Source organism: Miscanthus floridulus, chromosome 5, assembly GCF_019320115.1.
Source record: "Miscanthus floridulus cultivar M001 chromosome 5, ASM1932011v1, whole genome shotgun sequence".
NCBI lineage: Eukaryota > Viridiplantae > Streptophyta > Magnoliopsida > Poales > Poaceae > Miscanthus > Miscanthus floridulus.
In genome coordinates this window covers 76,710,070-76,736,717 of record NC_089584.1, presented here as the reverse complement: position 1 = coordinate 76,736,717, position 26,648 = coordinate 76,710,070, and the positions used below count along the sequence as shown (strand labels likewise).

The following is a 26,648-nucleotide window of genomic DNA, read 5'->3' as shown; positions in this document are numbered from 1 at the left end:
CGCTCGTCGTGTGGGGACTCCGTGGGGGAAGAAAGGAAGATGTCATGTGGGCCCACGTGTCTGATAATAGTAGAAGGGCAGTTTACGCAATACAAGAATACAGTAACCTGCTGATGGGCTCTATATAACGTCTATAAAGAGTTTAAAAAGACAGATTTCAAACATCAATGGAATTATATTGGCCTAAATAATAATGGTTTATTTCTAATTCATAAAAATTATAATGTCACCAATTCAAATAACCTTTTATGATTTCCTTATTTGACAACATGTTTATTTATTCTTTCCCTATTTGGCATCATGGGTTTCTGCTGCAAACAAGAGTATTTTTGTCATTTTGCCAGTTACTTGACACCGTTACTGTCCTAGATGGACGGCAGTGCCATTTAAGAAAGGAAATTTTAACTTGATGCCAAATAAGAAAGTTCAAATTTTCGAGTGCCAAATACAAAACACTGATTTGTTTCAGTGCGATAATTCTCCCTATATTCTATCGCCATGCTAACCTCGCAAGCTAAGGGGGTGTTTGGTTCTTCAGTCGCTTCTAAAATTCATATCACATCAAATATTTAGATACTAATAAGAAGCATTAAATATAGATTAATTACAAAACCAATTACATAGATGGAGGTTAATTTACGAGATTATTTTTTAAGCCTAATTAATATGTCATTAGCACATATTTACTGTAGCAACACGTTGTCAAATCATGGCTTAAAAGATTCGTCTCACAAATTAGTCGCAAGTTGTATAATTAATTTCGTAATTAGTCTATATTTAATACTCTATGCATGTGTCCAACATTCAATGTGGATAAGAATTTTAGGAAGGAGTACAGTAACCAAACATGCCCTAAGGCCATCCGCAGTCAGGCGGTCGAAATAGCCAGTGAGCTGGATGAGAGAGAAAGCAAAGAAAAATATTTTATTCCTCTTTTTTATATCTGGCCCCACCTGTTCTCTCACAAATACTTCGGACGCGTGAAATCGTCTAGCGATTTGTTGGTCGCTAGCTGCTTGCCTCCCTCCTCTCTGCCTTCCACGTGGACCTGGGCCGGCGGCGTCGCCCACCGTCGCGGACGCTCTAATACGTAGGGTCTCTTTGGCACGGTTTATGTCAGCTTTGGCTTTATCTATTTTACGCAAATCGAGGCACTGTAATGTGAAGCCGTTTTATAAGCCGGGGTTAAAATGAACTAGAAGCCGAAAAAAGCCAGTTTTTCTGCCTTCACCGGCTTTGGCTTCACCAGTAAAACCGTTTTGGATAAGCCATGCCAAAGAGAGCTGTAATCCGGTAACCTCTAGTATTGATGTGGTCAATTAATTAAAACTAAGGACTCAATTAACAATAAGGGTCCGTTTGGATCCTTTTATTTTAAAGGAATTGAGATTCCTTAATGAACTAGGCTATTTGGTTTGAAATTTGATATTTCATAACTTTTTAAAATTTACATATAAGCCCAAATGAAAACCGATTTTATAGATCACCATGCTATATTTTTACTCTGTGCAACTTATAGCATACTCTTGGACTGGCTCCCCTAATGCAGAAATGCAACACATAAGTATCTCCCTTATACGGCCAACGGTAGTATATAAATATATTCCACATATAACCATATTAGCTCAATTAATTTGTGCCTAAATTATGATTATTAGAATAAATTTTAACTTCAAAGATCTAAACAGGGCCTAAAAGCTTTTCATGATGGATAAGCATTCACATGGGTATTTTTGGCCTTGTATGGTAAAATTTGGTTGAAAATTTCAATTCAACATGGATTCGGTTCACCCCACACGTAGTCGTGATAGAGAACACTATGTCAGGTGCCCTACCATGATTTGAAGAACAAAAGCAAGTCTACCTTCGATAGACATGGCTTCATAATTCGATATGGTAAAGTTAAGATGTCAGTCACACACATTAATATATAGTAATTGCCACCATCACCATAGTGTCGGTACCTAAGATCAAGCATATATCATATCATACTGAAACATGAAAAATTATGAAGCAATTATATTGTTTGTATGTCCACTGTAGCTCTCATGGTTCTGTTCACACCCTTCATTATATTAATGGTGCTGTTGAACCATACATTACACAACTATTAGGTACAATTTACGATCAAGAATTCACAACAATCGAACACTTAAGCTGGTAGCTTGGAACGGCAAGCTACACAGTTCACAGCCATGAGGTTTGCAAAAGACAGAGTCGATCATCATAGTGGCAAGTTCCCTCGATGCTGAACATTAGACATCAATCAGCAGTTGAGCAAATACACATAGAAAAGCTAGGTGCAACCAATAGAGGCAAAAGAGATGTGGCCTTCCTCTTTAGGTGATTAGGTATCATGGACAGGTCTGTAAATGGAAAAATATGGCATAAGTGCATAGATTATGACAGGGTAATAAAGTTACGTGCTATTGGAACATCTGGATCATAACTCTAAGCAATTAATCTGTCATGTGATTACTCTCCCCTCTTTTGGAGTTTTGGTGATTAAGTATTTTCTCAAAATCGTTACTTACCAAGTAAATAAATATTCATGATCCTGCACCTACATGATCTGCTTACATGTCTTGGTAAATGAAAATAAGTAGATAGTGAACAGCACAACTAAAAAACAAAAAAATAAAATAAAAAAATGATTAATATACTAAGCTTTGTCTTGTAGATTTGAATTATATCTTAGCATTAGCACACTGGTAAATAGTCATATTGCAATCTGCAGGTATAGTGTTATAGATGCCATAGAAACGCAAACTACATCTGACTACTTATTAGGGGATCAGAACTACAGATTAAATTGTTCTTTTTTCAACATAATCCGAACAAAAGAACATCTGTTGTCGTGTTATTTTAACTTATTGTTGAACTAAACATGCCTATGAGAAGTATATGCATATGAGAAGTAGTTGTGTAGTTATGAAATCTTGACAACTTTTGCACCAGCATTGCGAGCAGATAAAACCTGTGAATGCTAGAAAGCAAATATGCCAAAGAACAAAAATATGGTCACATAACTCAGAAGTGTTTTACCTGAATTTGATGGAAGTTCACACATCAAGTGATACATACTTAAACTATTGTCGGCACTCCTGGAATATACAGAACAATTACTTTCTTTAAGAAATGAAGTATATCATGAAAGAAACATCCCTTCCTGGTGTGCTACAGAAGCACAATGCACAACAATACAAAACCAACCATTTCACAAGTTATATGTGAAAGCTCTAGTTTGGTTTTGGTGAATTGATGAAACCCTAAGTGCTAACCTAGTTTATCAAAGTGATTATGAGATAGGTGGCACTACTCCAAGTGATGAAGAAATTGTGAAGATCATGATGATGGTGATGCCGTTGTGATGATCAAGCGCTTGGACTTCAAAAGAAGAAAGAGAAAAACAAAAGACTCAAGGCAAAGGTATAAATGGTAGGAGTTATTTTGTTTTGGTGATCAAGACACTTAGAGAGTAGGATCATATTTAGGTTCGATAGCCGTACTATTAAGAGGGGTGAAACTCGTATCGAAATGCGAGTATCCAAAGTGCCACTAGATACTCTAACTCATTGCATATGCATTTAGGATCTAGTGGAGTGCTAACGCCCTTGAAAATGATTGTGAAAAAAATGCTAACACATGTGCACAAGGTGATACACTTGGTGGTTGGCACATTTGAGCAAGGATGAAGAAGATAAAGTTGAAAATGAGTTAGTCACGCTGGTCACGCAGTGACTGGACGCTGGTCTCGGTAGGACCGGCGCGTCCGGTCAGTGGCAGCAGAGAACGCGCTGGCGTCGGTCTTCGACCGGACGCTGACATTGAAAGTGACCGGACGCTGTCTGGGTGCGTCCGGTCGCACTAGTGTGGTGCGCATAGAAAAGACGCTGACTGACCGGACGCTAGGTGAGTCCGGTCGAGCATGACCGGACACGTCCGGTCGTGATTTCTCGTTTCTGGATGCTTACTGGAAATGACCGGACGCTGAGGTCCAGTGTCCGGTCACTTCACAACAGCACGTCCGGTCATCACTTGACCGTTGGGATCGAGCGCTCAGTATTTGAAGAGAGGGGTCCACGACCGGACGCTGGGGTCCAGCGTCCGATCAATCTGAGCGACACGTCCGGTCGCCCCATGTTGTGCCCAGTGAAGGGGTACAACGGCTCTATTTCGTGGGGGCTTCTATTTAAGCCACATGGCCGGCGCAAGCTCATTCTCTTGGCCATTTACATTGATATAGCAACCTTGTGAGCTTAGCCAAAGCCCTCCCACTCATCTCCATTGATTCATCATCTTTGTGATATTAGAAGAGAATCCAAGTGCATTACTTGAGTGTTTGCATCTAGAGGCACTTCGTGTTCGTGTTTCGCTGCGGGATTCGCTTGTTACTCTTGGTGGTTGCTGCCACCTAGACGGCTTGGAGCAGCGAGGATCGTTGAGCGGAGGTTGGTGATTGTCTCCGGCTCCGATCATGGTGATTGTGAGAGGTTCTTGACCTTTCCCCGGCGGAGAGCCAAAAAGTACTCTAATGAATTGCTTGTGGTTTGTGTGATCCTCATCTTGTGTTGGTTGTGCGACACCCTATTGAGGGTTTGGCGTGTGATGCCAATTAGCGCGTGAACCTCCAAGTGAGTGAATCGCCACAACGAGGACTGGCTTGCCAGCAAGCAAGTGAATCTCGATAAAAAAATCATAGTGTCGTCATTTGATTCCGAGGTGATTAGTCTTCATTGGTATTCATTCTTATGATTGATTGGCTCCTTCCTCGACACGGCGGTATAACCATCTTACTCACTCCCTTTATATTACTGCAAACTAGTTATCAAGCTCTTTAGTGTAGCTAGTTGTGAGAGCTTGTTAGTTTGGTTAGTGTGGCTCTTTAGTTAGTCTTTGAGAGCACACTAACTTAGTGTAGTGACATAGCCCATGTGTGGATAGAGACTATGAAAACTAGAATTGTGGTAGGTGGCTTGCATTTTTAGTAGGGTAGCGCAACACTTGTTTCGCCTCATAATTGTCTAATCGATTTGTTAAGTGTTGTTGTAGAATTTTTAATAGGCTATTCACCCCCTCTAGCCATTAGGACCTTTCAACATGACATGGGCGGAACCAGCAAAGGACTTGATAATTTTTTAAACAAAAATCCAAGTTGGTCGCATACACTTGTTTGCAAGTAAATCAGATCTAAATACAAATCCTCCAGGACCAAGCGTATGATCAGTGTCAGACAGAGCACAACAAAGCAACAGGTATAAGATACATGATAAGTGATTGTAGAATTGCATAGCTGAATTACTGTCATAACTAACATGGGCAAAGTTGTTAATACGACAAATAAGAGAGCAATGACTATATGGCATTATTGTGGATTCCACTCTCAACGAGTAACATTTCACATCTGCTAATTTTAATTTTAATTTAGGAATTATCATGAAATCTTCCCACTTCTCTAAACCCCCTCTCCCGACGACATTCACTTGCTCCCACTACTACCTAAATCAACTAAAAAACTACATTCACTTGCTCCCACTGCTACCTGAATCAACTAAGAAACGTATAAGAAATCAGGGAGTTTGTGAATTGACGAATCCCCAAACCAAACCAATTCACAGTACCTGATGAGTGGGATGAACCCACTGCAGCTCATTGTTGCCTACAGAGTCCACCACTCCAGCGTGTGTCAGAGTGCTCAAGGCAGCTACTAGATGGCTGAGATCCGCGAGCCACCCTAGCTAGATGCCACCTCCTCTCCGATCTCTGCTCCCACATGATGAGGAACTCGAAGATCCGGTGGAAGCAGGAACGCTCCAACATGATGGCCGGGGAGCTAGCAGATCCGGTGGGAGCGACGAAGCTTGTTGGTCTTCATGTGCTTGGATTGTCCTAGACCATGGGGCGAGATGGAGCCGTAGAGGGCTCGGGTTCCACTGCACCACACTCCTCCCTTCACAGATCGGGGCGTAAATCGAGGCCACTACACCAGATCCAAAGGCGGAGGAGCTCACCTCGTCTTGATAAAGCGACATTCTGCTCGTGCCAACATGGAGGCGATGCGAGGAGGAGAGGGCGAGGTGGGGAGAGGCATGGAGGCAGCACGCCGAGGAGAGGGCATGGAGGCGCCGGCGGCGGCGATAAGGAGGGAGAGAGGAAAGGGAGACCGAGAAACAGTCTTTTACCAATTTTAATATTGCGTAAGGTCAAGTGCCCAACAAGAGTTCCTGAAGATTTTGGAACCTTGAGTAAACCTTTGCTGCAGTAGAGAGGTCTGCAAGTTATAAAATAGGCAAGAATTAACAGTAGGTAACCAAGAAAATCATGGTAGACAAACTTTATTAACTAGCCAGTGAGTCAGAGCATCCCCTCAGAAGACTCTTTGATCTAATTCATAATTTTTGGCAGCTGATCTGCCACGAGATTTCAACAGTTGACACAAAGCATATAGAACCCCACTTCAAGCAAAATTCAAAAGAATAAGACACATTGGCACTGAACACAGAGAGTAAATTACATCCAAGTATAAACACATACCTTCCACCAACAACCAAGCCTGAATTGATTTTTGAAATAGCCACATCAGCATCATTTTTAGTTCTGAATATAGCATATGCTTTTCCTACAGATAAGAAACCACTTGTAGTTAAATTGCAAGAACCAAGAAGAAAAATACCAGTCCACCACTAAATGGACAAAGCTGACCGTTTATGGAACATATATTTAATTAAGGAAAAGTATATACATCTATCGACAGGTTATCAGGCCAAATATCAGTCCAACTTTGGGTGGTAGGATGCAGATCAGTGTTATCAGGTCGTCCGATTAATCACGATTAATCGTGATTCATCGCCCTGATCAGCACCGAGCACTTGATTAGGCACTCCAACTCGATCAGAGCGATCAGAAACCTGGTCGTCCGATTAATTGTCAACTAGTCACGATTAATCGTCCGACTAGGTACCCTAACCAACTAAACATCAAATAGGCAGATGGGCTCCTTCAACTTACGGGCTAACTCTGTTTGGGCCAAGCCCATTAGGGTTTCTCTCCTATATCTCTCCCCTCTTTCCCTCACCTCCTCACCCTGTGAAACCTTCAGCTGTCAGCTGCAAAAAAGTTGCTGCGCGCGTGCAACAGCTGCACCTCTTCCCCTCCTCCCTCCCTTCCAGTTCCCAGCTGCCCATCCGTGCATCTTCCCTGCTGCTTCCTCCTCCCTCCTGCTGTAGGGCAGCAGGGGTCAAGGGATGGTTGCAGGTGTGATGGACACAAAGAAGTTCGGTGCGATGGACACAAAGAAGTTCGGTGCGATGGACACAAAGAAGTTCGCCAATTCTCTTCCCTATCTGGAGGTCCAAGGGAGCACGAAGATGAGCTCATCAGTTGCATCAGCTGCTTCTGGTTCAGCATCCTCAGCTTCTCCAGATGTTGCATTCCTTATAGAAAAGGCTATAGCAGCACAAGAATATGGAGTTCTGGACACTCCAACTAACCAGAAATATTGATGCTCGATTTCTACTATATAAGTATATAGTATATGGTATGTATACCCTACATATATGTCCTGATATATACAAGACGACTATATAGATGACTAGACCGACCAGGTCGACTAGTCATCCTGGTCGGTACCAGGGTGACTAGCGACGACTAGCCGATTTAATAACCTTGATGCAGATCCACCGGTCCATCACACTTTACCCTTTTCTATGTCAACACCAGACTAGATCATTTAAAGCCCTCTGCCACCCCAGCCTCGAGATCCCCGCCCCCACCCACCCACCACACACACGCCTGCCACCACCGCCCAGTGTTTCCCTTGAACTAGTGAACAACTCACCATTGTTTGGATCATCACAGGTGGGGTGGTTAATGGGCTTGGCAATGCAACTTAGCTGTAGTGCTTCACGAACCAGCTCCTGCAAACATTATTGTAATGAAAAAAATGTTGAAGGGGATGTAAGAGTAAATAAAATAAAACAAATACTCCAATACTGAGATTGAAAAGAATGAATGTACTATTGGAAAGAAAACCTGTAGGAGACGAGTGGGAAGAAATAGAATTGCAACCAAACAGACAGCAGAAGATATTCACATAATTGAAAAATACTAGGCCAGGAATATAATAGAGAAGAAGCTTGGGCTTATGACAACCAAATAGACAGGATGCTACCTCTAAGTCAGCACCTCCAAACTGAATATCAAGATTTTGAATATATACAAGTGTCCCACGCTTATCCGCCCTCTGTAGTCTGTCATCCCATGGCTGAAATATTTGTTAAAAAGATCATCACATAAAATTCAAGGTCCAAGACATAGTAATCAGTTTATGGTAATTCTGATTAATAATGGATAATCAAGCATAGATATGGCATTCTTCGGTACAATCATAGCATATGTAGCGCAGAAAGGTCACTCACAAGGTTAAACCATTTGCTTCTGTCCTGTTAAATAACAGAAAAATGTATTAGCATTATAAAAGGAAATATGATGAAAATCAGTAAGAAACAATAAACAATAGTAATTGGCAAAAAATGAAAGTATAGCAAAAGCAGAAAAAAAAATCAGACAAATGATCCGTAGACAGGAGGAATATTGCTTGTGTGCAGTAGACATGGGACAAAACTCTAATTGATTTGACAGTTAAAAGTTCATAAAGATTATGACCGTTGGCAAATAACAGACCAATGGAAGGAGCACAATATGACCATATGTCCTACTAAACTTGTGATCACAATTGTGGACATTGGTCTCCTCAATCCACCTCTCATATATGACCATATACCCTACCAAACTGGTGCTCACAATTGCATTACATTTTTCTCCTCATTCCACCTCTCATTAACTTCAGAACATGGGTCTGGAAAAATGTACGTATGTACAAAACTTGGTATGGAGCAATTTAGAAAGATGCAGTAATGTCTCTTCACATTCTTGTAAGATTGTAACGTTAAATAAAAAGGGAGCATGTTTGTACTCCAGAAACATCTAAGAAAACAATAGCAGGAGTAACATGCTGTATAAAGGAATAGTCGGTTCAAAGAATTTACAGCTTGACTTGATGGTAGAGCCAAAGGTCTTTCGTCAGTCATAGATGGGACCATGTCCTGCACTGTAGCTTCTTGGGATAATTTCAACTTTTTTGGTGGCCTCTCCCCAGCATGAGCTTTCTGTGACTCTTCATGTTTCGGAATGTTGACCTTAACTGATAACTGTGGACGGGGAGCCGAAACAACTGGTTTTTCATCCTTGACTGCTGAATGAGAAAGGGGAATGGCAGCTATTGATTTCTTATCCTCTTTCTTGACCATAGACTGTGAAAGGGGAATAGCAGCAGGTGGATTTTCATCCACCTCCTTAACTGATGCCTGAGAAAGGGGAACTGCAGTAGCCGGACTTTCATCATCCTCTTTAGCGGCTGAACAGGGAGCGGTGAATGTGGCAGCCAAAACCTCATCCACATTTGAATTCAGCAGAACATTTGCTGCACTAGCACTGGACACTTGCTCATCTTTTGGATTCAGCAGAACATTAACTGCACCACAAGGACAATAATTAGACACTTCAATTGAAAACATTACCAGACAAATTTGTAGGGCATAAATCAAGTCTAGATCCTCTGCTGACCTTCCAGCCCTGTGATTTTATCAGGCAGCTCATCAGAAAGTGTGCAATTTTTAACATCAAAGCACCTATAGAAGATATAATCAGCCATTGTTTGTTCCCGAGGGGAAGGTTGGCGATTCCTCTCGTCTTTTGATATAACAGTGCATTTTCCAGCAATAGCTTCCTAATTAAGAAACACATGACCATTGAAATCTTTTAGTAGTAGATAAATTCAAAATTGGAAAAATGACAGATTTAACATTTACGACTCTGATACATGAGAGCAGGAAGTGTTCAACCATGCACATCTGTAGTTGATAATTGACACTCAAGACTCAACGACATATGCTACTTAATTAGCATGCTCAACTGGCTCAACGAAAGTTAACTGTTGATCTCCGACTAGAAACGATTCAAATTGTTGGCAGATTTCTTGCATGCTGAGATTCAAACTTTTTTACCACTGAATTACATTTCTAATTTGTGAATCTATCTTTTTACCACTGAATTACATTTCTAATTTGTGAATCTGTCAAAAAAAAGAACATTTCCTATTCACACCATTCTTTCTATATGTACTATGTAAATTTGAATGAATAACCAATTAAAAGACACAGAATAATTCATATTTAGTTTTGACAGTTAGCTGGCAAGTAGACCAAAATTTACTCCCTCTCCCTCCGTCCCGATGTATTTGATCAGAGAAAAGTCAAACAAAACAGAATTTGACCTTTAATTTCTCTTGCAGTATATTTTATTTGCTAAAGAATCAATATCATCTCAGAAGCTCCTTGGATATAAATCTATTGACACAAGTTTTATGCCCTAAACTTGTATAGAATTTGACTAATTGTTGGTCAAAGTCTGTAAAGTTTTGACTTTTCCTGTATGAAATACGCTATATTTCAGGACGGAGGGAGTACTAATCGAGACAGATTTGGTATGTTACACATCGTCAAAGACATTTCAGAATTCCAAGTAACTCGAAGAATATTCAGTGCAACTAAAAGAGGAAGAAAGAATGCAAGCAATTATTAGTGATAATGAAGCAGAGAATTAACAGCAATACCACCATAGCACTAAAGCAGATCAAGATCGTGCACTTGTTGGAATTATAGCTCTCACCCCTACAATAAGTGAGAGAAACTTAAAAAGAAACAGATAATTCTGATCCATCAACTCCAAACCAACTAGAAGCAAGCATTTTGATCTATTAACTCAAAACCAACAATAAGCAAGCACCTCTGATTAATATTGATAAAATATTTATGGACTCAAAATGCAAGCCTATGGGCATGATGTCAGAATAAGAAGTCAACGATGACGACAAAAAAAAAACAAGGCAGAACATAGGAATGACGTTATGAGACATACCAGCGGATTGATATCCGCAAGCCCACTACCATCACCAGAAGCAAGAAAAATCTCCTTTTCCATCACAGGGCCTCTTAAATATTTCTGAATCTCCTCAGGGAGGAAAAACCAAAGAATTTTTACTTTCTTAGACTGATTTTGCTCCCAAGTCTTAACAATTTTCCCAATGTATGGTTCAGGATCACCATGCTTAAACAGATAGACACAGTCATACAACGAATACTTCACATTGTCAAATGTGAAGGACTCATAGTATCGTGAACCTGTTTTAACACCTTTTGCTATACACTTCCCCCATGAGAATTGGATTTTCTCACTATTCCCATCCATTCTGGCACTGGTAGGTGGTGGCACACTCATAGCTTATCATAAGCCTACAATTAGAAACCCAGGACATTAAACTACAAGATAGATAAAGCAAAACCAACACCTTAAGCAAAGCATTAAACTAGTTTGTGGAGCCGATGATTATTTTTCTCGGACATGCAAGAGATCAGAGTATCACTTCATTAAGAGATAAGAGAATACACAAAAGAGACAAAGTCCCCGAAAAAACAAAAAAAAAAACACCACCAGACCAAACTGGAGAAAACAAGATCAATCTAGTCTTTTCGCCGACGATTCTGTCATCTAACTACATAAAAACTTTAGCAAACCAAATTCCTAAACTACTCGGGAAAAATATTAATGTGGAACTTCAAGAAAAAAAAAAACATGTTCTCAATTTTTACAATATTTTAATTTGATTGTTTCCCTTTCATAGTTGACCTAGGAAGTTTTAACAGTTGTCTTACTAGTCCTAGTGGCAAGATATAATCCCTCTTTCAAAAAGAAAGGTTGTAGTTCTAGTTTTGTCTTGAGTCAAACAATTATGTCCTTGACCATCAACTCTTGCAAATTCATATAGTTTAACATGCAAATTATATATTATTTCTCATGGTAAATCTAAATAAATGATTTTATGATATTAAATCATACAAATTTCTAGAAATTGATGATCAAAGATAGAAAGACTTGACTTTGGACAAAACTAGAACTGCAACCTTTCTGAAATGGAGGGAGTACTATCTATGTCCACGATACAAAGAGGGAAAACGTAAGCTCTTCATTGCAAGTGGTCCCTTTTTCCATAGATCTTTAAGAGAAGCAGGCACCATGAAAATAGAATGCTCCATGTTTCCACCAATAGTTGGTGGCACCAAGCTACTCCCTCCATTCCAAATTATAAGATGTTTTGGCTTTTCTAGATACATAGATTTTGCTATGTACTTAGATATACATTATGTCTAGATACATAGTAAAAACAATGTATCTAGAAAAGCCAAAACATCTTATAAGTTGGAACGGAGGGAGTAGTAAATATCAGTTGTATTGGCCAGCATGTAGGACATGTCAATATCAGTCACTAGAAGATGCCAATATGGCATATCGAATAAATCAGCTTGGAACAGCAGTAAATGGCCCAGTATATTGCAAAATATGGCAGAAAACTTCACCAATATATCAGTCTCACACAACCATTATGCTCCAATATATCAGTTGCCAAGATGGGATCATACCTCCCAATATCCAATATGCTGATCTGCTATTAACTAACATCCACAATTTAGAAGCTTGTGTATTTCACTTGCATGAAGGGTTGCAAAAGCTAATGTAGAGAGAACCCCTCAAGCAATAAGTCGGTTTTTGCAACATGTTGCACTTGAACCTACCTCATTTCCATGCTCAACTAAGTTCCTAAATATGCATCTTCATCTAGCAACAGATCAGTACAAGCCAATGTTGATTACTTCATGAACATATAGCGCAAGTGAAGGTACCCCTGTCCTTGATAATTAAATCACTACAGAATTGAAATATAAAAAGTAGCTTGGAAGGATCATTTATCATTCCAGTCATGCTGAAAGAGAACTCCTGAAGTCCTGATCCGTGTTTTATTTACTTTTGGACAAATGAAAAATCACTATGATACATTCTCTGACATGAATTACATAAGCACTACTAGTATTAAAGAAACTTTAAAGGTTCCATGAATGCTGAATGCTCATTGCCATAAAAGAATAGTACTCCCTCCATTCCAAATTATAAGATGTTTTGGCTTTTCTAGTCTATCTAGATACATAACTTTTGCTATGCACTTAGATATACACTATGTCTAGATACATAATAAAAGTAATGTATCTAGAAATGTCAAAATGTCTTATAAATTGGAATGGATGGAGTACTAGAGAAGGAGCAATAACACAAAACTCACAACTCAATAGTATATGCCTTTGACCACAATACAGCAAGGGAATATAATATAAGTGTCTGTAGAAATAAGAGATTCATGCTAGTAGCGCTTTTCATGTAGAACCTCATACACCAGAAGTACTTAAAAAACGAAATGCATAAAGCTTTACCGTAGTCATTTGCTTTCATCATCCATGGCATTTGCACTCAAGGTTATTTTGTAAAATTCCTTAGAATGAGGATCCATCCGCACAAGTAATCCCAACTCTCTGAATTTCATGAATCAATTGCACATTCAAGAAATAAATTTACAGATCAAATGAAAGATATGCCAAGAGGCAGACATGTCCCTTATACATGCAACATCTGAGTACTTCCATCACTGCTTGTGAATAGATAATTGGCAAATAGAAACAGCTCCCATGCCCATAGAATCATTATTAAGCACAAAATGAACACTAACTTAACACTAGTGTGGACCACAGTACCAAATTCTCAACAAGAGAAAGGCAGAACCAGCATTACACAAGGATCGTCATGCATGGCAAAACAAAACCAACAAAGCAAAATCGGCAAGGCGGTGGATTCTAGGGAGCTAGGGTAGGGTTTCAGACACGGGGGAACCTTTTGGGTGGGGTGTGGGGGGCTATAGCTGCTGACCATAATATGAAATGGTTGACTGAAGATGACCACAACGACTACTAAGGGAAACCAAAAAAAACTAGACACCCACCAGATAGGAGAAATTGTGCCCCAAAGAAAAAGATATGCAACTCACATGAAGCAAGAGAAGGGGGTAACCTCCACTCCAACGAAAGGTCAGCAAACATTACAAAATTAGGGGTGTAGCAATAGCAAAATGGGCAGAAATTATATCATAAGCATAAGGATATTTTTTAAGTGATATTGTCTAAATAGTAATGCCACCTGACGATTTTTTAACATTAATAGTTCGACAAAGAGAAACAAAGATTTGCAGCGAGAATGAATGAAGTAGTGATACAGTCTTTACCAAAATGAAGGAAACCACTAGTAATATTGTTTAGCAATAAAGAACCCACTAATAATGTTGCTTGCCAAAATCATCCATACAAGATGGTTGGTATAGGAGAAACAAAGCATCCAACATTAGCCCTTGACGGCCTAAACAATATAGTAGGACATTTTTTTAATTCATTATTGGCCCTGGTAATGTCCTCTTTTAAAACCATTCATCACTTATTTGCTGATTGTAGGTGATTCAAATTACAGTCACGTATTATCAGAATAAGAAATAACATAATTCATCCCAAGCTTAAATTTCCATCTGATTTACAACTCCATTTTATCATTTCAATGCCGTAGAGATCGCTTTTTTAAAACCCTAATTTCACTTGATCATTTCAATGCCGTAGAAAACCCTTTTGAAACCCTAATCCTATACTCTGGGCAAAATCAACAAATAATCATTTGGTTCAAATTTAGCTTGCTAATTTGAAGGCTTTGCATTGCTTTAAAGAAAGAAGAATAAAAACTGAGAGAATTCGAAGTAAGCGTCGGTTGGGCCGTGGGGGTTTCTTGCCTCCTTTTCCATGAACAGGTGTCGGCGCGGGCGGAAGTAGGAACCCAATGGGGAGGGAATGGGAGACATGGGAACTCACAGATAGATTCGCCGGAGGGGATGGGCTGGCTGCGCTCCGGGCAGATGGAGGGAGGACGTGACGACGGGGTGGTGAGGCGGAGTCCGGAGTGGCGGGGCCCCCGAAGATGAGGGGCTGGGTTTGAGGCGAGGCGGAGGCGTCTCTTGTGTTTCCCTCCTTTTTTCCGGAGTTGGAGCCGAACAGACGAGGGATTGGCGGATTGCCATCATGCCATGCGGCGAGGGCAGCTGCCCACTTCCACTTGCCCGACCGTATACTGAAAGCGCTGAAAATATGGAAGACGTGTCTGCTGAATTTATCAAGAGATACACCTACAATCAACCATTTAAAAAGTAGATTATTCCAAAATTTACAAAAAAAATAAAGTGTACAGCCATAATTATAAACCTACTCCATCCGTTCAGGAAAGAATACAATTCTAGCACAGTGTCATGATTTAGTATTTTAAGTTCAATCAATTATAGATAAAAAATATTAATATTTATAATATCAAATAAATATCATTAGATTAATTACAAAATGTATTTTCATAATAAATTATCTTGGAGCATTAAATATTACTAGTATTCGCTAGAAATTTAGTCAAACGTGAATTACTTTTATCGGCATGGAACCCGTAGTTGCATTCTTTTTTGGACGGAGAGAATACTTTTTTTACATATAACATAACAGATGCAAAAATGTAGTTTTGCCGGCGGTCTTTATTTTCCAACATAAACCTTTCATTATCAGATTTTCTCTATAAAATAAAATGTTACACCGACCCAACGTCACAGGTTGCTTAAACTAGAGGCTACTCCATCGGTTTCAAAATATAGATTGTTTTGATTTTGTTCTAAAGCAAACTTTTCTAATATAAAAAAATATATTGTCAAGACATTCATAGTAAATCTACAGCGCCAAAGTATATAGAAAAATATATTATAATCTATCTATATATAAAATATTAAAATAAGAAATCTTTTCTTCCTATTTCTTTTTTTATCACTTCGATCACTACACGTGTTTTCTCGTATATAGGAGTACTTGTCTGCGTCGTCACAGGCCCGTACATTAACATGAACAAGTGGGGCAACTGTTCAGGGCCTCTAAAATTGGAGGGCCTCCAAATTTACACTAAGTAGTAATTTGCAATAATTAATCCTTTAATAGAAAAAAAGATGCGACTAGGCCTGCAATCACTAGTCTCTTCTCTACAACTAAAACATACGTATTGTCAACGTCTATCCGGCAGCACTAAAACAAGCATGCGATCCATGACTACCCGGTAGAAAAAAATACCCGTCAATCACGGACATGGAAAAAAAATCAATGTCAATCACCCCCACACATGGAAGTCAATCACACGCATGTGGCAAAAAAAATCTCCACAAACACCGCATGGAACTTAATGGAAACACGGAAGGAATGTAATCACCCTTATAGAATTACCGACAAACAAATAATCACCGCATAGAAACGCCAGAAGGCAAGTAATAAAATAGAATAAAACGGAAAGAGAATTATGGTGTAGGGACCGTGACGCCTAAGAGGGGGTAAATTAGGCAACTTAAAATTCTAACTCTAAACTATGGTCTCTTTTGCTAACCTTAGCAAAACCTATGCAATAGATAAACTATCTAGATGTGCAACTATGATTTTGCTAGTGTGTTGCTATCTCTACCGCAAACGTAGTAAAGTAATCAATGTAAATGCGGAAGCTAAAGGGCAAGGTAGAGATATGCAAACTCCCGTCGACGACTCCGGTATTTTTACCGAGGTATCGAGAAGCGCGCAAGCTTCCCCCTAGTCCTCGTTGGAGCCCCTCGCAAGGAATCCCTCGCAAGGGCCAAGCTCCCGGTCGGGTAACTCCGTGGATAGCTTTGGGCCTTCCCCACGCGCAAGTGGGTCTCCGATGTGCCTCTCGGCAAGCCTCTTCCAGATGCTCCCCGTCGTCTTCACTATCAAGCTTCCGGCCGAAACGCCGCGGGTCTTGTTCCCTCCGGTACACGGTGGCGGCCACACCACAAACGCGGTTGATGTGATCTCGCAAGACTTCAAGCCCCTCCGATGTACAACACTTGTGTTCGCAAGCACGGGGTGGCAAGAGGTATGTAAACCTCACTAAACACTAGGCAAATACCTAGAGCAAGCGCATAAACGGTGGTCTAATCAATCTAAGCACTTCACAAAACACTTATGCTAATCACCTAATAAAAACACTAAGCACTATGCATGTGGAGATCACTAAATGGTGTATCAACACCCTTGGTATGTTTCCTCAGTTCCACACACCTCAAATGGCCGGTTGGGGTTGTATTTATAAGCCCCCCTGAGAAAGTAGCCGTTGGGGTCGAATTCTCGCGAAATTGCTACTGACCGGACACGTCCGGTCGTCCCGACCGTTGAGCCGGCAATGTGCTGATCGGACGCTGGCCAGCGTCTGGTCGTCTGCCACCAGACGCGTCCGGTCACAGATATGCCGCTCTGGAGCCTTTCTGTACTCGATCGGACGTTGCGTTCCTGCGTCCGGTCGGTTGCCGCCAGCGTCCGGTCGCCTGTCTGCCGAGCCACTGGTCCAGCGTCCGGTCACACTTCCAGTGTCCGGTCCAACGTTCGGTCACCTCTGCGAGCTCGTTTTTTCGCGATCTTACGTACGGCTTGGTTTCTATCTTCATGCTTGGACTTTGCTTGATATCTTGGGTCTTTTCTTGTGCTCCTAAGGTCTTGCTTAAGGTGTTGATCATCGGATCATCACGTCGCCTTCGTCCAAGTCACATCTTGCACCCTGTTGGACTACAAAACAAACACTTGCAAATTCATTAGTTCAATTTAGTTGTGTTGGTCATCAAATACCAAAATCCAAAGTAAATGGGCCTAGGATCCATTTTCCTTACAATCTCCCCATTTTTGGTGATCGATGACAACACGACCAAAGCAAGCAAATAATAAGAATTTGGAAATTAAAAACTACCTACTTGCTAGGATGCAATGCAAAGGGCAAGGTTATATGATACTAATTGACAGATACCAATTAAAACTTTACTTAAAAGCTTGTCTTGCCCTTGCAAATGTCCCCATATGATATTATGGATTAAAGCCTAGCTTTCTAAAAAAATTCTCCCATTACTTAAACTAACCCATAATTCACTTTCCACCCTTTTTCAGACTATGACCACTTGTAGACATCAACTTGATGCTTGTCTTTGGTCCTTCAAATTCTCCCCCTTTGGCATCAAACACCGAAAAGAAAGACATTAGTAGCACAAGGAAGGGTCAAATTTCGTGATCCTTTGTGTAGAGAGTGAAATAGATCACAAAATTTGACTCTCACATTATATAGAATAAGCTCCCCTAAATATATGCATACATATGGTAGAAAGCAAAGCATATGCATAATTAGCAATTTATTGCACAAGAGAGATTAATCTATATAATACATGGAGAAAGCAAATAAATATCAAAGAGAGATCAACATGGTGATATCAGTTTAGAAATACCACATGTGAAAATCAATTTGATTTCTACCAATTGAAGTATAATGCTTTCCTCCGGAGACTTTATTTTTCTTGCAATAAGACCACTACACATAAGATAAGCTTAAAAAGGTGTTAGTCTCAAAGCATCCAACTTGTAGATTAAGCTCTCCCTAAATTTGTGCACACAAGTATTGAATACTTATAAAATTTGTGCACATTTTTGGAGAGATTATCTACAATTTAGATTTTGGCACATATTAGATAAATAATTGTAAAACAAGCTATGTGTCGTGCTCCTAAACAATTTAAAACCATGTAGGTTTGCTCCAAGGGTTAATAATGAAACCGAGCAAACCTACCATATGATATACCTATTGAATACATGACAAAAGATTTAAGCATGTAAATGCAAACATAGACATGAAAGATAACTAGATGCTTTTAAGAGTATATCAATTGAAAAACAAAACCAATTGAAATGAATACTATTTAAAAGTAATGACATCTAGTTACCTAACATGAGAAGGAAAATTTGGGTCCATAGTATTCACTAACCTACTTGGCAATGACTTTGTCCATCATGATGTACCCCATGAAATGCACCCAAACTTTGCCAAGTCTCCAAATTCCCCGATGTCCGATGGACTTCTCACTTCCCTTTCAGGATCCAAACCTTTTTGGTGCTCTTCATGTTTGAAATGATTTCCTTTGGCACCCAAAAGCGTTTGACCCCATTGTTGGCTTGCTTGTTCACCTTAATGGCCACCACCTTGTCATTTTTCTTCTTCTTCAAGAGATAAGGTGTGGAGGTCTTCTTGTCTACCTTGTTGGTGTAGGTGTTGGAGAGCTTGCTTGTTTGCTTTTTCTTCTTCTTCCTTGCTCCTCCCCCATTCTCCACCTTGCACTCATAGGACTTGTGGCCTTCCTTATGGCACACGTAGCAAACCACGGTTTATCCTTCATCAAGCTTCTTCACTCCTTTGACGGTGTTATCTTGATGAAGTTGGGTTTGCTTCATCTTGTCTTTCACTTGAGTCAAGTCCTTGGTGAGGCGATCTACTTCTTGCTTGAGTTGCTCATTCTCCTTTGCAACCTCTTGTGTGCATGTATCTACAATAACTTTCTCAACACAAGCTTAGTTGCACAAAGGTGAGTCTAAACATAAATCATTACAAGAAATAGAGGCATCCCTTTTTGATATGTTAAAGATAGAACTTTTCTTTTTAGATGTCTTAGTGGGGTTTATGCTAACGGCTTCAAGATTAGTAACTTTATTAGTTAGCTCATCACAATATTTGCACATGGTTTTCATTTTAGCAAGCAAACTATTATAAGCTTCTTGTGAGCTAGCTAACTTTTCTTTTAATTTTTCATTTTTCTTTAAAAGTTACTCATCATTGATTATGCATGCATTTGTTGTTGCACTAGCCTTAAGTTGCTCAATTTTAATGGATAGTTCAACATTGAGATTTGTAAAGTTTTTATATTGTTCAAGTAAATTTTTGTATACTTCTTGTGAACTACCTAGCTCTTTTTTTAAATTTTTGAGCTTCTTTTGTTGACTAGTGCAAACTTTAGCATATTTAAGATTTTGTTGCACAATTGTATTATAAGAAGGCAAATCATCATCACTATCACTCTCACTAGAGGATGAGCTTTCATTACCTCGTGCCATAAGGCACGCACGAGAAGAGCTAGATGATGAGTGCTTGCGCCCTTGCCTCTTGTGAGGATCTTCTTCACTTGAGGAATCATCACATGACCTTATTGATGTGAGGGCTTTGTTCTTGCACGTCTTTTTCTTTGCCTTGGGTGTGGGCTTGTTTGGACAAACTTCCACAAAGTGCCCCAACTCGCCGCATCCATAGCATCCTCTCTTTCTTTGCTTGTTTCTTTGATTAGTGAAAACGAGGTCTTGAATTTGGATGGACACACCCTTGACATTGAGCCTTACGATCATCTTCTCCACCTTTTTGATAAGTTTGATTGATTCTTCATCAAGGTCGGAGGTGGAGGAGGAAGATTGATCATCATCACTTGATTCTTGTTCATCATCATCATCATCCTCATCTTCTTCTTCTTCACTTGAGGAGCTTGAGCTTGAGTTTGACTCAACTTTCTTGCCCTTCATCTTTTTCTTCTCGCTATAAGCGAGAGCTTTGCCTTTGCTTAATGAAGATGCTTCTCCTTGACCCATCTTACGTGACATTTCAAATGCTACTAGCTTGCCAATGATAATGCCAGGGGTCATGGTGCTCAAGTTTTCTATGTTGTGAAGGATGGTGATGATGCTTGCATATTTCTTTTGTGGTAGAACAGAGATGATCTTCCTCATGATGTCCGCATCATCTAGCTTTAATAATCCTATTGAATGAAGCTCATTGATAATTAGATTCAATCGAGAATACATATCACGAACAAGCTCATCATCATTCATAGCAAAGGAATCATAATTTTGCTCAGCTAGACAATGTTTTTGCTCACGGACATTACTTGTGCCGTCATGGAGCTCTTGGAGTTTTAACCAAATTTCATGTGCCGTATTTAAGGTGAACACTTGGTTAAATACATCCATGCTAAATGATTCAAACAAGCAATTCTTAGCTCTAGCATTAAAATGCATTTCTTTTTGTCACTCTTTGTGGGCTTTTCGGGATTCTTAATGGGTTTCATCCCATCACGAGTGACTCTCCATACACCTAAATCAATCGCCTCAAGGTGGCAAGCCATTCTAGCCTTATAGTAGAGGAAGTTGGTGCCATTAAATTGTGGAGGCCTAGCGGTATCCATCCCGACCACTCTACAATAGTGTTGACTCAACGGCGATTAAGCCAAAGGTCCAAATATGAGCCAACTGGCTCTGATACCAATTGTAGGGACCGTGACGCCTAAGAGGGGGGTGAATTAGGCAACTTAAAATTCTAACTCTAAACTATGGCCTCTTTTGCTAACCCTAGCAAAACCTATACAATAGATAAACTATCTAGATGTGCAACTATGATTTTGCTAGTGTGTTGCTATCTCTACCGCAAACATAGTAAAGTAATCAATGTAAATGCGGAAGCTAAAGGGCAAGGTAGAGATATGCAAACTCTCGTCGACGACTCCGGTATTTTTACCGAGGTATCGAGAAGCGCGCAAGCTTCCCCTAGTCCTCGTTGGAGCCCCTCGCAAGGAATCCCTCGCAAGGGCCAAGCTCCCGGTCGGGTAACTCCGTGGATAGCCTCGGGCCTTCCCCACGCGCAAGTGGGTCTCCGATGTGCCTCTTGGCAAGCCTCTCCTGGATGCTCCCCGCCGTCTTCACTATCAAGCTTCCGGCCGAAACGCCACGGGCCTTGTTCCCTCCGGTACACGGTGACGTCCACACCACAAACGCGGTTGGTGTGATCTCGTAAGACTTTAAGCCCCTCCGATGTACAACACTTGTGCTCGCAAGCACGGGGTGACAAGAGGTATGTAAACCTTACTAAACACTAGGCAAACACCTAGAGCAAGCGCATAAGCGGTGGTCTAATCAACCTAAGCACTTCGTAAAGCACTTATGCTAACCACCTAATAAAAACACTAAGCACTATGCATGTGGAGATCACTAAATGGTGTATCAACACCCTTGGTATGTTTTCTCAGTTCCACACACCTCAAATGGCCGGTTGGGGGTTGTATTTATAATCCCCCTTGAGAAAGTAGCCGTTGGGGTCGAATTCCCGTGAAACTGCTACTGACCGGACGTTGAATCATCCTGACCGGACGCGTCCGGTCGTCCTGACCGTTGAGCCAGCAATGTGCTGATCGGACGTTGGCTAGCGTCTGGTCGCCTGCCACCGGACGCGTCCGGTCACAGATATGCCGCTCTAGAACCTTTCTGTACTCGATCGGACGCTGCGTTCCTGCGTCCGGTCGGTTGCCACCAGCGTCCGGTCCTTGCGTCCGGTCGCCTGTTTGCCGAGCCACCGGTCCAGTGTCCGGTCGCGCTTCCAGCGTCCGGTCGCCTCTACGAGCTCGTTTTTTTCGCGATCTTGCGTATGGCTTGGTTCCTATCTTTATGCTTGGACTTTGCTTGATATCTTAGGTCTTTTCTTGTGCTCCTAAGGTCTTGCTTAAGGTGTTGATCATCGGATCATCACGTCGCCTTCGTTCAAGTCACGTCTTGCACCCTGTTGGACTACAAAACAAACACTTGCAAATTCATTAGTCCAATTTGGTTGTGTTGGTCATCGAACACCAAAATTCAAAGTAAATGGGCCTAGGGTCCATTTTCCTTACATATGGGAAGGGAAAGAAATGTATCGGTATATCACCACACAATGATCATGATCGTGATCCTTCGCGTTCATTGTGTGGTGAGAATTATGGGAATTGTTGCCACACAATGCGAATTATTGTCATGCCGCATGCATCTTTTTGAAAAAATGTGTTTCCATGCTCGGAATTACAAGGACGGACGAGAATTGTTGCCACACAATGAGAATTATGGGAAGGGAAATGAATACATTATTTTTTCCAAAAATGAATTGTTACCATGCCTCATGCATCTAGGCTACGGAATCGTAATTCCGAGCATACATGTTTTGGGCAATGCAGAGCATGGTTAAATTCAATTCGATGTCTAGCAACAAATTTTCAGCCTTTCAGGCAACTGATGCTTGTCGTAACTTTTAGACAACAACCTCTAAGCCTAGCTTTTATTTCAGATTCATTACGATAATGAATGTGTTTCTAGACATTATCATGGTATAACACACGTGCAAAATTGAATTGATATATTCTTGATTTTGACTTGGCTATCAAACATCTCGTTCAATTTATGTTGCACCCATTGCAATGCACGGTCACTTATCTAGTTTATAAATAAATTGGAGTATTGGTCCAAAGTAAGTCCTATATGGCCATCCGCCTACCATGGTACCCATTGCCTATTGTTGTATCTTGGATAGCAGATTAACCGATTAGATAATCTAAAAATTCACATTATAATCAAGGGATTGTAGAGGAGATTTGTTTATTTCATTGATCTTCATCATGTCTTCTAGAAATAGGAGGTATGATTCTGGCCATGAAAAGCGTAAGAAGAAGCAAAGATTGAAAGTTGTGGCTCAAACTCAAAGGGGCACTCTTATACGTTGTGACAGAATCTCAATTTACTTCTTGAACTTTAGGGCCACATCACACGTTTTGTTCAGGGTCCTCCAAATCATAGGTACGGCCCTCGTCAGTGGTCTATTTGGCCACCATGGTTTCTTATCCGGAATCCAACTTGCTTTGTATTCTCGTTATTTTTTGCTAGTCAAGAAACACCCAATATCTGATTTCTCTAGTTCTAATTTTAAGAATCTAGTGAGCTAGCCAAACATTTTCACAAAATGATTCTGATTCAAATGAGAAATGTTTCATAGAGAATCTGAAACTAAAGTGTTTTTAGAAAAATCTGATATTGCTAAATTTTTAATAAGTACGATCAAAATTTAAAAAGTATTGAATAAGAACAAATATTTAAACAGAGTCTAATAAAACTAACTTGATGTTACATGTGATGTTGATATGGTCAAAGTTTAAAAAGTATTAACTAAGAACAAAATTTAAGAATTTTAGAACATGAGTACTAAAAAATGCAACAAAAAATTTTGCAAATCAAACTACTCCCTCTTTCCCCAAAAAAAGAGTCATTCTCGCTTTCAAAAAGTCAGCGACTTTTAACTTTGACCAAATATATTTAACAAAATATTAATATTTATGGTACATAATTAGTATCATTAGGTAGATATTTGAATATACTTTTATAATAAACTTATTGGAGATATAAATGTTGCACGTATTTTTTACAAACCTAGTCAAAGTTGAAAAAGTTTGACCAGCACGATTCCCATAGCGACTCTATTTTTTAGATGGAGGGGGTACATTAACTTTGACTAATTTTATAGTGAATAATATTAATATTTACGTATCTAACTAAGTTTACTATAAAATATATGTCATTGTTAATTTAATCGTATTTATATTCTATCATAATTATTAATGATAATTATGTTGTATCATAAATGTTAGTACTTCCTCCATTTCAAACTATAAGACAAAATAATTATAAGACATTGTCTTTACAGATACATTTTTATGCACCTAAATATACACTATATCTAGATAGGCGAAATAGCAATTTTTTTCCTAAACTATTGTCGGAGGCTCACTTTAGATCTGAACTTTCAAAACGTCCGGTTTATTCCTTAAACAATTCATTTGCAGGTCGATCTCGTCCATCCCCATTAATTAATCACCACGTGTCCAGAGTAGATGCAAAATGTCATTGCTGCCCCTCGCTCCATCCTTTAGTAGCCGGCCATCTCACACGGCGTCTCCCAGTCCCGTTTCCTCCCTCTCTTCCCCGTGTTTCCACTCTGTCCATGGCGGGATCTTGTCCATCCGTGCTGGGGAGGAAGAGCCGCGAGAGGAGTAGCGTCGTCGGGCCTCAGGTTCCTCTCCCCTGTTTGCTCTACCCCATCCCCCCATCTCTGGTCCAGTCATCATTTGCGGAAGCTACCGCCGTCGTCGTTCTTGTTTGCACATGGCGCGTGGATCTAATGAGGGGAGGGGGAGAGGGAGAGGGAGAAGGTCAACACCAAGAAGAGGGAGAAGGTCAACGCCAAGAAGAGGAGCATTGCCGGATCCTTGGGCCGGTAGTTCTAGCGCTCATGAAGCTACGCGCGCGGCGGAGGTGAGTACAATGTAGTTGAGGCCAGGGTTAATCAGTGGAATATGCTGAAATTGATTGCATTAGGGATTGATTTGATTTGTAATCAAGAGTTGTCGATTTTTTGCACTTCAGAGGGGATGCTGGTCAAGACAGGGCTAACATGCAGGCATGGATTCTCTCCAATTTTGTGTTGTTGTTGGTCTGGTCCAAACACATGAAGAAGGTTCCTGTCATGCTCCAAAGTTGAGGAGCCCTGTGATCTCCAGTATTGGATAGATGAAGAATTTGAAGGTAAAGCAAAAAAGGTGATTCAACACTTAGTTTCCATGAGGCAAAGCATGTCAGAGCTGTACCAAACAATCAGCTGAACAATGGGATGATATGTATGCTGATCGACAGAGAGCAAAACAAGAAATTTGTAAATTGAAACTATCAAATATTGGAACCTGCACTTCCTTCTTGTAACTACACCATCACTATCCTCACCAGATGATGCATCTCCATCTGAATCAAAGTATGGAACACCATCTCCACCTTCTAAGGCCTGATCACTACTGTCAGGATCAGCGCGCAGAGTATGACATCCACCTCAATTGGGTTGTCCAATGGAATATTTCCTCTCTTCTTTACTTCCGAAATAAAGTCATTGTATTTAGTTCTTATCTCCCTAACTTCATCATCTAAATCAGCTGTGAAACCTGTTGCATCACATCCACTCTCTGATTCTGATTCTTTATTCTTCATTCAGACCATCCTGACAAAGGGTTGGACCTTCCAGACATAGCATGTTAGCATCCTGAACAGTTTGTTCCTTGACAACAGGTTCTGCATGATCCAAATCCATGATATTGTCATCTCAAAATAGGGCAAATACATCCTCATCTGCATACTATGTTTCAATGTCTTCATTCCCACTAATTAGGGGCAGACCCAGTGCCGGAGGCTTCCACATGAGTGGGGTTTGGGGAAGGGAAAAACCGAGGCAAGCCTCCTCCCGCAAAATCTGCGGAGAGGCCGCTTCGAACCCGTGACCTGGTGACTCAGTGAGATAGCTCTCACCACCGCACTAGGCCAGCCCTTCTTCTTCATTCCCACCAATGCCCACACTAATTGGTTCGGTGTATATATCCACAACCCTATGAGTTCCCAGCTCATTAATCATGTCCAAACATGACTTGTCATCTACAAGTAACTTCATTCCACTATTTAAATCTGCACCATATGGCAACCAGTACATCCTAACAGATCTAGGAAAAATTATGTGATCCAATAGGTGGCCTTCATGTTCAGGGATAGATATCTTGTCCTTCTCTACGTGGGACACCCTAGAATCCCCATTGCAATACAACATCTTGGACACATCAAGAACAAATTCCCCATTAAAATGAAATCGAACTTCCAGTACGTCAAATTCAGACATTGTTTTACAGCCCTACAGATCCACTATATGGTCAAATTCAAACATTCTACCAGGAAAACAAATCAAATCGCAAAACCAGCTAGGTGCCACTTTCATCTTACTGTGGAGCACGTCCACTCCTCTTCCCGCGTCGTGGTCGCGTATGAGCAGGTGTCCGCCTCCACCAGCAGAAGGGGCGCGCCTCACCCCTTCCAGCGCTGCGCCGTCCCACACTGCTCTCCTCCCCAAGAAACCCT

General features: G+C 40.5%; 1 protein-coding gene across 10 annotated transcripts; it reads right to left on the bottom strand.

Annotated features, from left to right (window-relative positions):
- Nucleotides 1-2,037: 2,037 nt before the first annotated feature.
- LOC136450093 (protein ANTI-SILENCING 1-like) lies at nt 2,038-15,040 on the bottom strand. 10 transcript variants are annotated; one of them, XR_010758260.1, is made up of 12 exons: nt 14,850-15,040; nt 13,380-13,478; nt 10,978-11,351; nt 9,625-9,787; nt 9,048-9,532; nt 8,418-8,441; nt 8,171-8,263; nt 7,838-7,916; nt 6,535-6,619; nt 5,622-6,271; nt 3,046-3,104; nt 2,296-2,366 (listed from the first exon to the last, which is right to left on the bottom strand). XR_010758260.1 is itself a non-coding variant. In XM_066450376.1 (11 exons), the coding sequence occupies exons 2-10, from the start codon at nt 11,335-11,337 to the stop codon at nt 3,085-3,087; spliced, it is 1,398 nt and encodes a 465-aa protein (XP_066306473.1). In that variant the 5' UTR covers nt 11,338-11,351; nt 13,380-15,040; the 3' UTR covers nt 2,038-2,366; nt 3,046-3,084. The 10 variants fall into 10 exon arrangements, 4 of the variants coding, with proteins under 4 accessions (XP_066306473.1, XP_066306472.1, XP_066306471.1 ...); XM_066450376.1 differs by having other exon boundaries at nt 2,038-2,366; nt 6,183-6,271; nt 13,380-15,040; XR_010758259.1 differs by having other exon boundaries at nt 13,380-15,040.
- Nucleotides 15,041-26,648: the final 11,608 nt, after the last annotated feature.